We start from the raw sequence: 14,430 nt of genomic DNA, 5'->3' as shown, positions 1-14,430 counted from the left end.
AGATTCTGATTGTTTGCCCATAGCAACATCACATGTGAAGTATGATACACATCTTAGTAAATATACCCTAGAGCATTCAGTATTACTTGGGGGACAATAAAATTATTAGTGGGTATCAGCATGGATTTGTGAGGTATAGTTCATGTAAAACTAACTTAATTAGCTTCTATGATGAAGACCTGGGAAACACAGTAAATGTGGTCTACTTATATTTTCATAAGGATTTTGATACAGTGCTTGTAGGCTGTTCATTTGCACTGGGGTTAAAATTGGCAGGGGACAAGGGAACAGAGTTGCAACAAATGAAAATTTTTTTTTTTTTTTATAAACGTTTTATTGTAGTTTTTTTTTGAAAATAGAGAAAACAAAACAAATAATAATAAAATACAAATACAGGTAAACTGTTACATCAGAAGAGGTCTCCGGCATGCATTGCACACAGTCTCCGGTCTGCTTATCTCGCAAACTATGAATATAAATTACTAAAGCATAACTTGTCGGTAGTAGACAAAGCCACCGTACAAAGTTTTGAGACTAATACAGGTCCAGCTAGGAGGGAGAGATGGAGAAGTAACTCAGGGGTGACCACATATGTGGCACCCTACCGTGTAACGGTGGTTCATTTCCCGCCGTTATTTCAAATTGGACTTTTCCTCCAACATAACATAACGTTGGCCATAAACCGCCAACTGAACATTTAAACATATACGAACAAAGAGGGGAGGAAGGGGAAAAAGGGGGGTGGGAGGACAAGGAAGGGAAGATGACAAATAAATGAGACAATACAGCATTCACTATGAGATAAAGAAAAAGGGGGGGGGGGGTTCAGAGTACGATCAATACTATGTAATCTGGCGTAGCATGATCCAAGTGGTATTTTCGAAAATCTTCTGAATGGAAGACTGTATTTCTGGGTCTAATGATTGAATAAAGAAGTCCCACTTAGCATAGAAACGAATCACACCTTTCTCAATGTCATGTAGGGATGCCTGACGTTCATAATACATGATTTTCAGTAATGAGTGTTTCAACTCCGTAAGCGACGGGGTAACCCTGTGGATCCAGTGGGTCAGGATCAGTTTTTTAGACTGGACCAGTATCAAGCTAAGAAGTGGTATTATCCTTTTTTTATGCGGTCCAAGTGTCCAATTTTTAAAGTTAAGGAAAAGGATGGGGATGGGATCATATGTGAGTTGCAGGTTAAATAAGGTATTCAGGAAACCCAGGACTTTCCTCCAGAAAATTCTAATCTTGCCGCATTCCCAAAAATTATGGAAAAGGGTGGCACCTACTATCTTGCATTTAGGACAGAGACCCAGATCTCCCGGAACAAAGTGACTCCTTTGCCGCTGTGATACATAGGCCCTGTTAAGGAATTTCAAGTGGGTTTCCTGAAGAGAAGCAGACTGCAAGTGTTTGAGAGTGGTGGGGAGATTTTTTAGTAATGATTGGGTCAGTGGGAGTGAGGGGATATCAGTTTTCCACTTAATTTCCAACATTTGGAGGAGCTTGTCTCTTGGGAGTATAATGAGTGACTGGTATAGATTTCTTATTCTATAGCCCAGGACGTTGTGTGGGGCTAGTAGACTAAGGATAGGATCTGTGGTGACTGGGGATGTAAAAGGTGGGGGTAAAGACTGGGCATAGTGACGGGCTTGCAGATACATAAAGAATTGGGATCGCGGGAGATGGAATTTGTCGGCCAGTTCTGTGAAAGAGAGAATCTTTCCACCTGGGTCAAAAACGTTGCAGATAGCTGCGATGCCCTTCTGACGCCACTCCAGAAATAAGTGATTATTTAGACCTGGGGCAAAGGACGGGTTGCCCCAGAACGTAGCGTGGGGGCTACTAGTTGGGTTCCTAGCAAATCTTTTATGGATGGTGATCCACATTGTGTATGTTTCTTTGAAAAGGAGGTTGTCTTTTATAACGCTTGGAAGCTTGGTGCGTGGGGTATGGAGCAAGGCTGCTGGAGCAAAAGGGTGGAAGAGGGCACGTTCCAGGTTTTCATTGGTGTATGACGACTTGTTCAGAAGCCAATCTGTGGCGTATCTGAAGTGGGCGGCTTGGGAGAAGTTTTGCGCTTGGGGTAAGGCAAATCCCCCCTCAGCTTTAGGAAGGAACAGCCTGGTAAGGGGCATTCTTGTTTTTTTCCCCATCCAAATAAATTTATTGGCCATAGTATTATAACGGGAAAGATCTGCTTTAGTGAGGGCGAGGGGGAGCATTTGCAGCAGGTAAGACAATTTAGGGAAAATTACACTTTTGATCACCGTGATTCGGCCATAGAGGGATAAAGGGAGAGTGTGCCATCTTTCTAATAGTTTTGCAATGGCCTGCAATACAGGTTTAAAATTGGAAGTGTATAGTGCATTAAGGTGCAATGGTATCATAATGCCTAAATATTTCATAGGGGCCGTGCAAATGCTAAACTGACTCAATGCTGGGAAGGAATCGGGGTATGATGGGGGCCAGGCTAGGGGTAGAATACAGGATTTCTCATAGTTAACCTTGAGTCCCGAGAAGGATCCAAAATGGTCTATGATTGCCATGGCTTCCGGGATGGATTTGGGGGGGTTCGATAGGAAAAGAAGCATGTCGTCTGCGAACAGACTTAGCTTCACCTCTCTGGCTCCAACCTTAATTCCTGTTACCGCGGAGGAGGCTCTTAGTTTAATAGCCAGGGGCTCTAGGGCCAGAGCGAAAAGGAGTGGGGAGAGAGGGCAGCCCTGTCGAGTGCCTCGCTTCAGGTTAAACGGGGGAGACAAGTAATTATTGGTCAGAATCTGGGATGTAGATTGGGAGTAGAGATTCATAATTGCGGTTATAAATGGTTCTGGGAACTGAAAGTTTTGCAGTGTGGTGATAAGATGGTCCCAGGAGACCATGTCAAAGGCCTTTTCGGCGTCTAGGGAGAGGATGGCCTGAGGTGATGGGGATTTCAATGACTGGTGGTATTGCATGACTGTGAGGAGCTTCCTAATGTTTAAGACCGAATGTCTGCCCCATATGAAGCCCGTTTGGTCCTTGTGAATGATCTCAGGGAGTAGAATTTTTAGCCTATCAGCTAGAATTTTCGTGTAGATCTTGTAATCAGTGTTTAGAAGTGATAATGGTCGGTAGGATGAGGGGAGGGTGGGGTCTCGGCCGGGTTTTAAAATAAGCTTGAGGAGTGCCGAATTAAAGTATGGGGGTTGAGGAGTGCCTTTGAGGAAAGAGTTGAAGAGGGTTGTTAATGGGGTAACCAGTTTGGGAGCTAATAATTTGTAGTACTCACTTGTCAGGCCATCAGGGCCCGGTGCCTTTCCTGGCTTAAGGAGACCAATTGCCCTAGATACCTCTTCCTCCGAAATATCTGCCAACAATCTGGTGGCACGGTCAGTCCCTAGGGTCGGGATTGAGGTGGAGGCCCAAAAGGCCGTTTTACCAGCCTGGTCTACAGGTGAGGCGGTGTATAGCTGCGAGTAGAATTTATGTAGGACCGCTGAGATGTCGCTTCCTTTATGATGAAGGGTGCCCGTATCATCCTTTAGGGCGGTGATAGTGGTAGGGGGGTGTTGGCCCTGTAGTAGATTAGTCATAAGCCGATTGGATTTACCTCCAAATCTATGGTATTTGCTTTGGGTCTGGAAGGAGATCCTAGTCTCGAGCTTAGTCAGAAGGGCATCAAATATCGCTTTGGCCTGGGTAAACGCTATTTTGTTTGCATTGGTTGGTGACGTTTTAAAAATCTGATAGGCTGCCGTTAAAGATGCCTGCGCCTCTAAATAGTGCGCAGTTTTTTCTTTACGCAAGTGGGAGGTGTAGGAGATTACTGCACCCCGCAGTACAGGTTTAGATGCCTGCCAGTACATGAGGGGGGAGGCAATGGACGTGGATTCATTATTTTGTTTGTAGTCCATCCATGTGGATTCAAGTAGGGATTTAAATTTAGTAGAGTTAGCTAGGTGGCTAGGGAATCTCCAGTTTATGTATGTGCCCCTGTCTTGGGAAGAGTGTAAGGTGAGCCAGCATGCAGCGTGATCCGATATGGTGATCGTTTCAATTTTAGTATCTTGAACCCGGGGAAAGGCCTGTGTGGATAATAACATGTAATCTATTCGAGACAGTGTTCTGTGTGCTGCAGACAGACATGTGAATTCGCGTTCTACTGGGTTGTAAGCCCTCCAGACATCCGTCAGGTGAAGACTAGACATCAGATATTGGATCCCATGGCTGGGGGGGGGGGACGTCTGGTTTTGGCTACTGAGTCCCTATCTAGCACATTGGAGGCCACAACATTGAAATCACCTGCCAATACAATAGTAGTATCCATATATGGTGTTAACAGGGTAACCAAGTTCCTAAAAAACAGTTTGGAAAAGGTATTAGGAGCATATACATTACACATCGTGATCCTAGTTGAGTGTACGGTGGCGTCCACGAGTACCCATCTACCTTCGGGGTCAGTAACAGTGCAGTGCACCTGAGTTGGGGTGCTCTTGTTAGTTAAAATGACAACCCCTCTAGATTTTGAGTTGTATGGGGATGCTGCCAAAAGTGACCAACCCATTGTGTTCAATTTTAAAGTTTCCTGGGGGGTTAGGTGCGTCTCCTGGAGAAACTCCACATCCGCCTGTAGCTTATGAAGGTAAAGCAATGTCTTCTTACGCTTAGAAGGAACGTGGAAGCCACCTACATTCAATGTTACCACCTTCAAATTAGCCATTATCATCTAATAAGTGGGAAAAGCTGACCGAATTTCCATACAGTGCAACCGCCCAATATCCGAGCCACAGAACACTGTGTATTAAAATGAATCTGATCATCTCTAGACATATTATCAAAAAGACATGGGGAGAAGACAGAAGGGAAGAACACGAGGAAAGGAGGGGGAATAGGAGCAACCAGGGGGTAGGAGGTGGAACCCACAAGTTTAACATAGTAAGAAGGGGTAGATCTTGCGTGGGCAAGGTGGGTTCCCCTCCGCACCCTAGCTCCTCAAGGAAAACAAACAATGCAAAACATACAAAGAGACTTCTGGAGTCCCAGCGGCAGAGACGGCCACTGGGTACCATGCCCCCTGGGGGGGAAGCGAAACAGATACATGAGCCACAAGGCTCGCCCCGGCCATAAAAGATATAATTTTTCAGGGCCAGCTTGAGGTCGGGACCAACGTGGTCTCCAGGCCCCACAACTGGCGCCGAAACAAAACCGCTAAATATAACATACTTATCAATATACGTTAAGAAAGACAAACAGTATAAAGCTGGTGGAAATCAGATGCAAAAATAAATTCGCACAAAAAAGAAAACCTGGAACTTTTGCAATAGAACTTAAGTAAGTTCTGTGATCGGGGAAGCTGCCGTCCACATGGATAAGTCTCGTAGAGCCAAAGAGTCCAGTGACTCACGGGGAGGGGGGGGGGGACGAATCCAGGTTAGGGCCAGTAAGTAACTATCCCACGTCCAGCGTGAGAGTGACTAAGATGTGTGTCCCCTGATGAATGAGATGGGGGTGGACAATAAGGCAGTTGTAGATTGGACGTCAGGTAGTGGGTTTCAGATGAAGTCACTGGCCACAATCAGTTTCGGTGTCGTCAGGGCCCGCCGGTGAAAAGGAGGCTTGGGCTTGCTCCAATAGGTAGGCCTCTGCGTCTTGTACTGTACTGAACTCCTTAAAAGAATTTCCTGAAAACAGACGCAGCTTAGCGGGATATAGTAGCGCAAATTTCACTCTGTCTTTTACCAGTCTGGTACATAACGGGGAGAACTCCTTTCTCGCTCTCGTGACTTCTGCGGAGAAGTCCTGGAAAATCAGAAGCTTATTCCCATTCCACTGAAGGGATCGGTTTTGCCTAAATGCCATCCATAGGGCTTCTTTGTGTTGGAAGTTGAGGCATTTAAAGATCACCGGGCGGGGTCTGTTGGTGCTGTCATCGCGAGGTGGGCCTAGCCTATGCGCCCTCTCAATGATTATGCCCGTGCAGGCCTCTGTAACATTCAGTAGATCAGGGAGGGTGGATGAGAGAAAGGCATATAGGTCAGGGCCCTTTAAGGTTTCAGGGAGTCCTATAATACGGAGGTTATTCCTTCTGGAACGATTTTCCAGATCGTCCAGTTTATTCTGCATGGAATAGGAGGATTTCTGCAGATATTCCGTGGTGGTTTTTAAAGCTGAGATGTCCTGGAAAGCTTCTCCCAGGTGAGTCTCATTTGCAGTAACCCTTTTGGAGACCTGCTTAAGTTGTGACTTAATGTCCTGTACAGATTGCTGCAGCTTAGCAGCGTGTGCATCCAGAATGGGGTTTATAGTGTCCTGTATTGGCTCTGACCACATCTGCATAAGATAATGCTGAACCCAGGGGTGGTGTTGGGGAGGGAGCAAACATATCTATCTGGGTGGAGGGTATAAAGGGGGCCTCTCCAGCACTTACTTGGGGCTGGGCAAACATTTCCTCTGCCTCAGCCTGTGCTCTCTGTGCCTGCTGCCTTGTGAGCTGTGTGTCGGCGGCCATCTTGGATGTGGCGCCCTGTGCTGTAGCTGGCTGGCGCTGCTGCTGTGGCTTCCCCTGGGGCAGGGATTTTGATATTGGTAGGCTTGGGGTGCTGGTGGGACCTTGTAGGGGCTGGGCAGACATCTCACCCTTCTCAGTCTGCGCTGTTTGTGGCTGCTGCCTCGAGTGTTGTGTGGCGGCGGCCATCTTGGATGTGGCGTCCAGCGTAGCAGCAGTCTGGCAGTGCTGCTGTAGTCTCCCCTGGGCAAATAATTTCTGCATCGGCAGGGTTGGGGTGCCGGCAGGGGCTTCCTGCAGGTTTCTGGTGCGTTTTGAGGCGTCCTGTGCGGCGTAGTGTGGCTGGCTGGCCGGGGCGGTCAGGGAGCTCAGCACTCTGCTGCTGGTCCCATGGAAGCAGGAACCGGAAGTCACAAATGAAAATTTTTAAGTGGTGTACCACAAGGCACCTTAATAATATATGTTTGAAAAATGTATTAAAGAACTGCACGTAAGTACGTCATAACACTGCTATACAAATGAGACAAAATAATGTATACAGCGTAATACATTGCAAGAAGAGAAGGGGGGGGGCGTGGTTACCGGGCCATGGACAAAATGGAACAATGTGGGCATGATCCTTCATGACTGTTCTTTCCTCCAGCCGAAGAGAGCAGCAGGCTTGGTACTGAATACACACAGTAAGTTTTTAAACGATTGGTGGTTCCGATTGATCGGAAATGGCCATATCGTTTAAAAAAAAAAAAATCTTACCATGTGTTGGCACCTTGTTAGAGTTGGCCAAAAGGCATGAACTTCCAAGCAATCCCACATACAGTGAAGTACATTTGCGTCATGTGTAACACACTGAAGACCATTTGAGTCGGTAGCTGTGCCCAGTAGTAGTCTTCTTTTTGCAGTTTTATTTGCTTTGTGCAGCAGTTTATGCTGCATTTCCTTGTAGGAAGCTAACTAAGGTTTTATTAAGACATGTGGGTAGGTGGACCCGTGGTTAGATCTAAAGAAAATTTTGCCACCCCTTTTTGTAGTTTATCTAATTTAAGCTTTAGTTTAAGATACATGTATAATGATGAAGTTGCACATGTTCTAGTATCAGCAAGTCTGACCATTACATCTAAAGCTATTGAGGTACCTGGTAATTTGGAAAGGACACTAGAAACATAACTTTTTAATTGATAATACAAAAATAAGGGGATACACAAAGCAGAATATTTGTTACATAATTGTTAGAATGGCAATGTAGTCGTACAACCCTCGCCCATAACATGTAACTCTTTTTAACATTTTTATTAATGACCTAGGAGATGGTCTGAGGAGCAAAATAACCATTTTTGCAGATGATACTAAACTCTGTAAGGCAGTGGTCAGGGAACTCGGTCCTCATTACCCCACACAGTGAATGTTTTGCTGGTAACCCAGCAGGTGCACAGGTGTACTAATTACTCAGACACATTTTATAAGGTCCGCAGGTGGAGCTAATTATTTCACTTGAGATTCTGTGAGGAGACCTGCAAAACATGCACTGTGTGGGGTAATGAGGACCGAGTTCCCTGACCACTGGTGTAAGGTAATTAAATCAGACAAGGATGGTATTACCAGCAGATGAGCGACGGGGTGGATGGCTTTTCATGGTGTTTTATTAAATAAAATGGAGGAATGGGCAGCAAAAGGAAAAATTAGGTTTAATACTGATAAATATGTAAAGAAAGAACACACTGCGCTGTCAATCAGAACTGTGATGATAATAATATTGCAATAAAAATATATATGTATAAGCACACCAAGCAAAATGAGTAGAGGACACGCTGAAATTGAATGTAAAATTTCTTTATGTAGACATAAAATTAAATATAAAGATTAGGAGGGTAATAAACTAAAATTGGAATATAATTAACACTAAACACATACATATAGGACTACAAATAATATTAAAATTGAGGTGGGTAATTAAACTAAAACTGGAATGTAACTGACACTTAACATAGACCACAAATAATATGCTAAGATTGAGGTGGGTATTCAACTGAAATTGGAGTATAATAGACACAATTGCATATATTGATACACAGTAAAATTCTTGGTATAGGGCCAGTATAATGAGAATAAAATAGCAGACTTAGTGAATTTCATAAACCACCGTAGGCTGGAGTCCCAGCGGGGATGTGGGGGTGGTATAGAAATAAGGGTAGAAATGTCCCTTCAGTGTATTGCCGTTTTGAGGTAGATATAATGAAAGTACTTATAGCAGCCAAGGTTTAGAGCCAAATAGACCTGAATTAGCGTGTAAATTGACACGCACGGAAGTTCATGCAGGTGCTTAGTAGGCACAAAAAGCAAGCAGGTATTTGTAGGTTAGTAAGGCGTGTTCTTTCTTTACATACAATTGTTGTGTGAGGAAAAAAACAGTTTTTTCTTCCACTTTTTGAAGTCTGGCAGACTTCTCACTTCTGCAGCAGCCAATCAGAACACCTCCCTTTTTTCTAAATTCACTTAATAAGAGGTGTTTTCATTAATAATTATATATTTCCATCAATTAGCGCCAGGGCCCCTAGGAGATTGGGTTGTTCCCTGTCTCTTAGGTACACAAACTTAATACTGATAAATGTAAGGTTATGCATTTTGGGACCAAAAATTTGTTTGCACCCTATTTAAATGAGGAAAATCTAGGAGAATCATTAATGGAGAAAGATTTGGGGGTGCCCATAGACTCATTTGTAGTGCTCAAAGTCAGGAGCAGCAGCAAAGGCCAACAAGGTATTAGCTTGCATAAAAAAAGGTATAGTGGCAAGGGAAGACAGTGTAATCATGCAACTGGATAAATCATTGGTATGGACTCAACTTTTTTGTTTTTCTTTTTTCTATACAGACATTTCATACTCCCAGCCTAGGGGATGAGGAGTTTGAGATACCCCCTATATCTCTAGATTCTGATCCTTCTCTGGCTGTCTCAGATGTGGTTGGTCACTTTGATGACCTTGGAGATCCTTCAGGAGTTCAGGATGGAGGATTTGCAGCACAGTATGGGGTACAGACTCTTGATATGCCAGTAGAAATGGCACATGAGGTGATGGAGCAGAGTGGGGGACTACTTGGTGCTGGATTAGCCATGGTAAGGCTCCTCCCTGTTAACATGTCATATAGAAGTAAACCATGATTTGTGTGATTCCATATTGTCTATGTACAAGTGGTAATTAACATGGTCTTTATTTGTTCATGTAGGATTTGGATCACCCCATTGTCACTACATACAGCGCCAACCCCCCAGTCACCATAGACGTCTCAATGGCAGACATTTCTTCTGGTCTTCTGGCTCACACTCAGTTAACTACTATTGACCAGTCAGAGCTGAGCTCTCAACTTGGCTTGAGCCTTGGTGGTGGTACGATTTTGCCTCCAGTCCAGTCACCTGAGGATCATCTCTCCCCTACTGCCTCCCCATCAAGCTCTCTACATGATGAAGACATGGAAGACTTTAGAAGAGTGAGTTTAGGAATATATTTGCTTAATTTGAACCTTTACTTTAGTGTAGCTATCCAAGTATGGTACTCTTTACCTAGAAGGGCGCCAGCGATAGGAATCGCGGGCGTCGGGGGTAAAAATCGCGGGCATCGCGGGTAAATCGCGGGTACATAAAAATCTGCTACCCGCGATGACCGCGATTTTCCCATAGGGAACAATGTTAAGAAGGCTGATTGAGCGCGATTTTCATGTAAAATGCCTCAATGCCCGCGATTTGGCCATAGGAATCAATGTTAAATGGGCTACAGAGCCCAAATAGGCACAATTAACCCTTAAATGTCCCCCCAAATTTTTAACGCCACCCCACGATCCACGCCAACCCGAAGCGTGGCGAGCGCAGCGAGCCCGCGAGGGGCGGCGGTACGCGTCCTCCGACCTTTTCATGCCCTACTATCCACGTCGGCGTGGAGTTGAGAATAGAATAGTGTGGCGAGCGCAGCGCGCCCCGCGAGGGGACGCGGATACCTTCACAGGTAAACGCGTCCCCTCGCGGGCTTCACAGGTGTCCGCGTCGCCACGGACACCTGTGAAGCCCGCGAGGGGACGCGTATAACTGTGAAGGTATCCGCGTCCCCTCGCGGGGCTCGCTGCGCTCGCCACGCTTCGGGCTCGGTGGCTCGCTGCGCTCGCCACACTATTCTATTCTCAACTCCACGCCGACGTGGATAGTAGGGCATGAAAAGGTCGGAGGACGCGTACCGCCGCCCCTCGCGGGCTCGCGGCGCTCGCCACGCTTCGGGTTGGCGTGGATCGTGGGGTGGCGTTAAAAATTTGGGGGGACATTTAAGGGTTAATTGTGCCTATTTGGGCTCTGTAGCCCATTTAACATTGATTCCTATGGCCAAATCGGGTCCATTGATGCATTTAACAGTAAAATCGCGTCGGTCGGGCCATTTAACATTGATTCCTATGGGAAATCGGGTGCATCGCGTCGCGGGTACATTTATGGACAGCCGCGACGCGACCGACGCGATTTCCATGTTTAACATGGGTTTCAATGGGAAATCGCGAGCATCGCGTCGGTCGCGTCGCGGCCAGACATAAATGTACCCGCGATCACCACGACGGGCGCCCTTCTAGGTAAAGAGTACCCCAAGTATTTTTCCAGTGACTCTGATACTTCTCTTCAGTGAGCAGCCCTTTTACTGTGCATCATGACAGTGCTACATTTTCTGATTTTCCTACAGATAACTGCTCCTAAGAACATTGTTGTGGAACAGCCAAAGAAACCAAAAGCTTCCAAAAAAAGGAAGAAGAAAGATCCTAATGAGCCTCAAAAACCTTTGTCTGCATATGCACTGTTCTTTCGTGACACCCAAGCAGCCATCAAGGGGCAAAACCCCAATGCCACCTTTGGCGAAGTATCCAAAATCGTGGCCTCTATGTGGGACAGTCTTGGTGAGGAGCAGAAGCAGGTAACTGGACGATCATGCCTCTTTTTATTTGTAAAAAATTTTTTGGGGGGGGGCGCATCTTGTTCTAACCTGCATTTCATTTCTATGTCCTCAATTATTTTCGGTACCTCCTCATCTTTGCGCCCACTGCTTACTCTACGGAACTTATGTAGTGTGCGGCGCACCACCCTGGGCCCACGCCACCCTTCTGTGTCCACACCACCATCTATTACCTTTCATAAGCCCAAAGTGTGGTGAGCGGACAATGATGCTATTCTGAAAGCGGCTAATGTAACTGGCATAAGTGGTGGCTGCAAAGATGAGGAAGTACCTTTTTTTCTCCTTTAAACACTTAATGTTAAGCTTGGTGGAGTGATAAAGCATCCGGTGATAACGCACCAGCCTATCCGTTCCTAACTCATTTACCAAATCTAGCATGTGACATGGCAGTTAGGAGCCAATTGGCTGCTGTTTAATCACCGGCAACTTTATTATTTCACCAGGCTTAATAAATCTGCCCCTCAGTTTAGCTTACAGATTTCATTTAATGACATAGATTTTCTAGAGTGGTATGAAATCTGACATGAAAATTAAAGAATTCCAGTAGTGTTTACTATACATATGTAGATGTTGTATCAATCATGTAGTATATTAGGTCAACAATGTCTAGGTTGACACAGAAATGGTTGAAAAGAGTTTTCACATTTTTGTGGTGACAATTTAGACACCTGAGCACGAGGACCATAAAATTATTGTCCACTTCGCTTGCCATGCTTCGGCCCAAATTACTTTCTTTACTTGCAAACGGTAAGTGTGAAACAGCAGGAAAATAAGTTGATTATTGCTTGTGTCAACCTATTGACCATGTCAACCTAGACATTGCCGATCAACCATCTGGATACTTTAGTAATCACTGGCCATTTCTCCTCTAGGTTTACAAGAGAAAAACTGAAGCAGCCAAGAAGGAATATTTGAAAGCTTTAGCTTTGTACAAGGAAAACCAAATGTCACAGGTACGCAGTATAAACATACAATCTACTTACCTTCTTTTCATATAATATGTAAAAAGTGAAAACCTCACTAAGCTATTTAACAAATAGTGGGCCAAATGTTTTATGCCTTAACAAGAGCTAAAGTGGAGGGAGATAACAGACCAGACAATCAGCTCCTAACTGGTATTTTTCAAACCGCATGTCTCATGGTAGTTTGGAGCTGATTAGATTAAATATCAGACCTTTCATTCTGTTTTGTACAGGAAATCAGGTGCTGCGAGTGCTTTCATACAGGCTGTTACTGTATGTTGCTAGTTGCAGGCAGAGAAAGTGCTGCAGGTTGTGACATCCTTGGTCACAATACTATACACAAGTAACCAGGATTTGCAAGTGTGTAGAGGGTCAAAGGAAGACCTGCACGGGATAGCAGCCTGTCACTAGGCACAAATAACCCTATTGCTGGCTCTATATTTGCACAGGCTAAATATATTGGGAAGCTAAATCTTCAATCTCACAACTTCAAAGGGGTGCGGCCATTGCTGACCCCGTTGACTGCACTTCCCGCCAGCAGTGTGGTAAGTAACCCATAAGCTACAGTGGGTTACCACCATCTCAGAATGGCGGTAGCTGCGGGAGCCTATGTGATGCTGCCCGATATTGGGCTATGGAGATTGCGGCAGCGAGCAGGACAGGAGGGATCACAACAGGTATTGGATATTCCTGCATCAGTCCGTCCTAGATACATTCAGGGAATACTTAGTGGTAAACATAACAATTCAATAGTAAATGGGCCCCTTAAAGATGAATATCAGAAGCCTGACGTCAAATCAAAGGACGTGATGGTTACTAGCCATTGCATCAAAACCGTTCATTTGTATAACCATCTGTAGTTACTATCTATGCAAAAGCAGCCAGAGCTTTGCGCACATGCACTAAGCTGCAGGCATCATTTCAGTGTGTCCGCAGCTGCATACATATAGTTAGCATTGCGTGGGTATCAAAGCTGCAACCATCAAAAACCTGGAATTCACTAGAGAAAGTACTTCCATTGGATCGGGCACATTGATGCTTGCTAACCATTGACTTTTGATGTCCATATTTAAAAGGGGCAGACTAGATGGGCACCCTGGTTGTAATCCTTCGTTGCATGATTTATTTTATTATTTAAATATTTTCATACTTGTTGTGTATTGTACTGACAAGAAAAAATAATGAAAAATATCACAGGCAAAAAACTAAAAGATTTATTTTGACAAAAACTCTCTGTAGCAAATAGTCCCCAACATGAAACGGTTGACTGTCTGAGCTTCTAGTGTTTTATAGTGAGATATTTGGGTATGTAGCAAATTAGCAACAGTATGCAACGAAGGGTTAATCTGCTGTCCTTTTCTAAGCCAATTGTAGTGGTAAGGTTTAAGATGGATTCTGAGGTCTTCCAAAAATAGCATGAAGCAAAGAGTTCATGATACATATGGCCTTAAAGCAAACCGTGCTTGCATGGTACAATCTGTAATTCACAGTCTGTGACTGTCATTAGTGCATTCCGATTAGTCGAGAGTAGGGTGGCCAATCCCGGGATTTGGCCCCAAAATTGCCGGGATTCGGGATTAAACTAGTTAATGCTGGGCAGCGTCTGAGCACTCGCTCAGACGCTGCCCAGCTACTCCCGTCCTGGTTGTGCAGCTCAGACGCGCAGCGTGGTCAGAGGTCACGCTGCACATCACACTGTGCAGCCAACTGAACACGCCGCTGCTCTGTACTACTGGTCCCAGAGCTCCAGTCTTCACTGAGATGTCACCTCCTTCCACTGTGACCAGGTGTGACTATGCGGCTGGGAGAGGTCAGGCGGCGAGCGAGTTGTTGTGACTCCGGAGGTGGAGAGCTGCGGCCTGCGCAGCGTGACCTATGGGTCACGCTGCGCAGGCCGCAGCACTGAACCCGCTTGCCGCCCGACTTCTCCCGGCTGCACAGTCCAGTGTGTCACTGACTAACCTACCGTACCTCCGGTGTCACACCAGCAGCCTCCGTCCAT

The 14,430-nt window shown here is 45.3% G+C and overlaps 1 protein-coding gene across 3 annotated transcripts in view; it reads left to right on the top strand.

Moving 5' to 3' along the window:
• TOX4 (TOX high mobility group box family member 4) overlaps nucleotides 1-14,430 on the top strand; it is a 43,666-nt gene that overhangs the window by 16,062 nt on the left and 13,174 nt on the right. For all 3 annotated transcript variants that reach the window (XM_083144861.1, XM_083144853.1, XM_083144843.1), the window contains 4 exons: nucleotides 9,360-9,602; nucleotides 9,713-9,973; nucleotides 11,200-11,427; nucleotides 12,339-12,419. In XM_083144861.1, the coding sequence (XP_083000987.1) occupies nucleotides 9,360-9,602; nucleotides 9,713-9,973; nucleotides 11,200-11,427; nucleotides 12,339-12,419 (813 nt within the window). The remainder of the gene's footprint in view (nucleotides 1-9,359; nucleotides 9,603-9,712; nucleotides 9,974-11,199; nucleotides 11,428-12,338; nucleotides 12,420-14,430) is intronic.

Source organism: Crinia signifera, chromosome 1 (assembly GCF_055691185.1).
Source record: "Crinia signifera chromosome 1, ASM5569118v1, whole genome shotgun sequence".
In the NCBI taxonomy this organism is placed as follows: Eukaryota; Metazoa; Chordata; class Amphibia; order Anura; family Myobatrachidae; genus Crinia; species Crinia signifera.
Note: the sequence above shows the minus strand (reverse complement) of the source record. Positions and strands in the feature narration are given on the sequence as shown.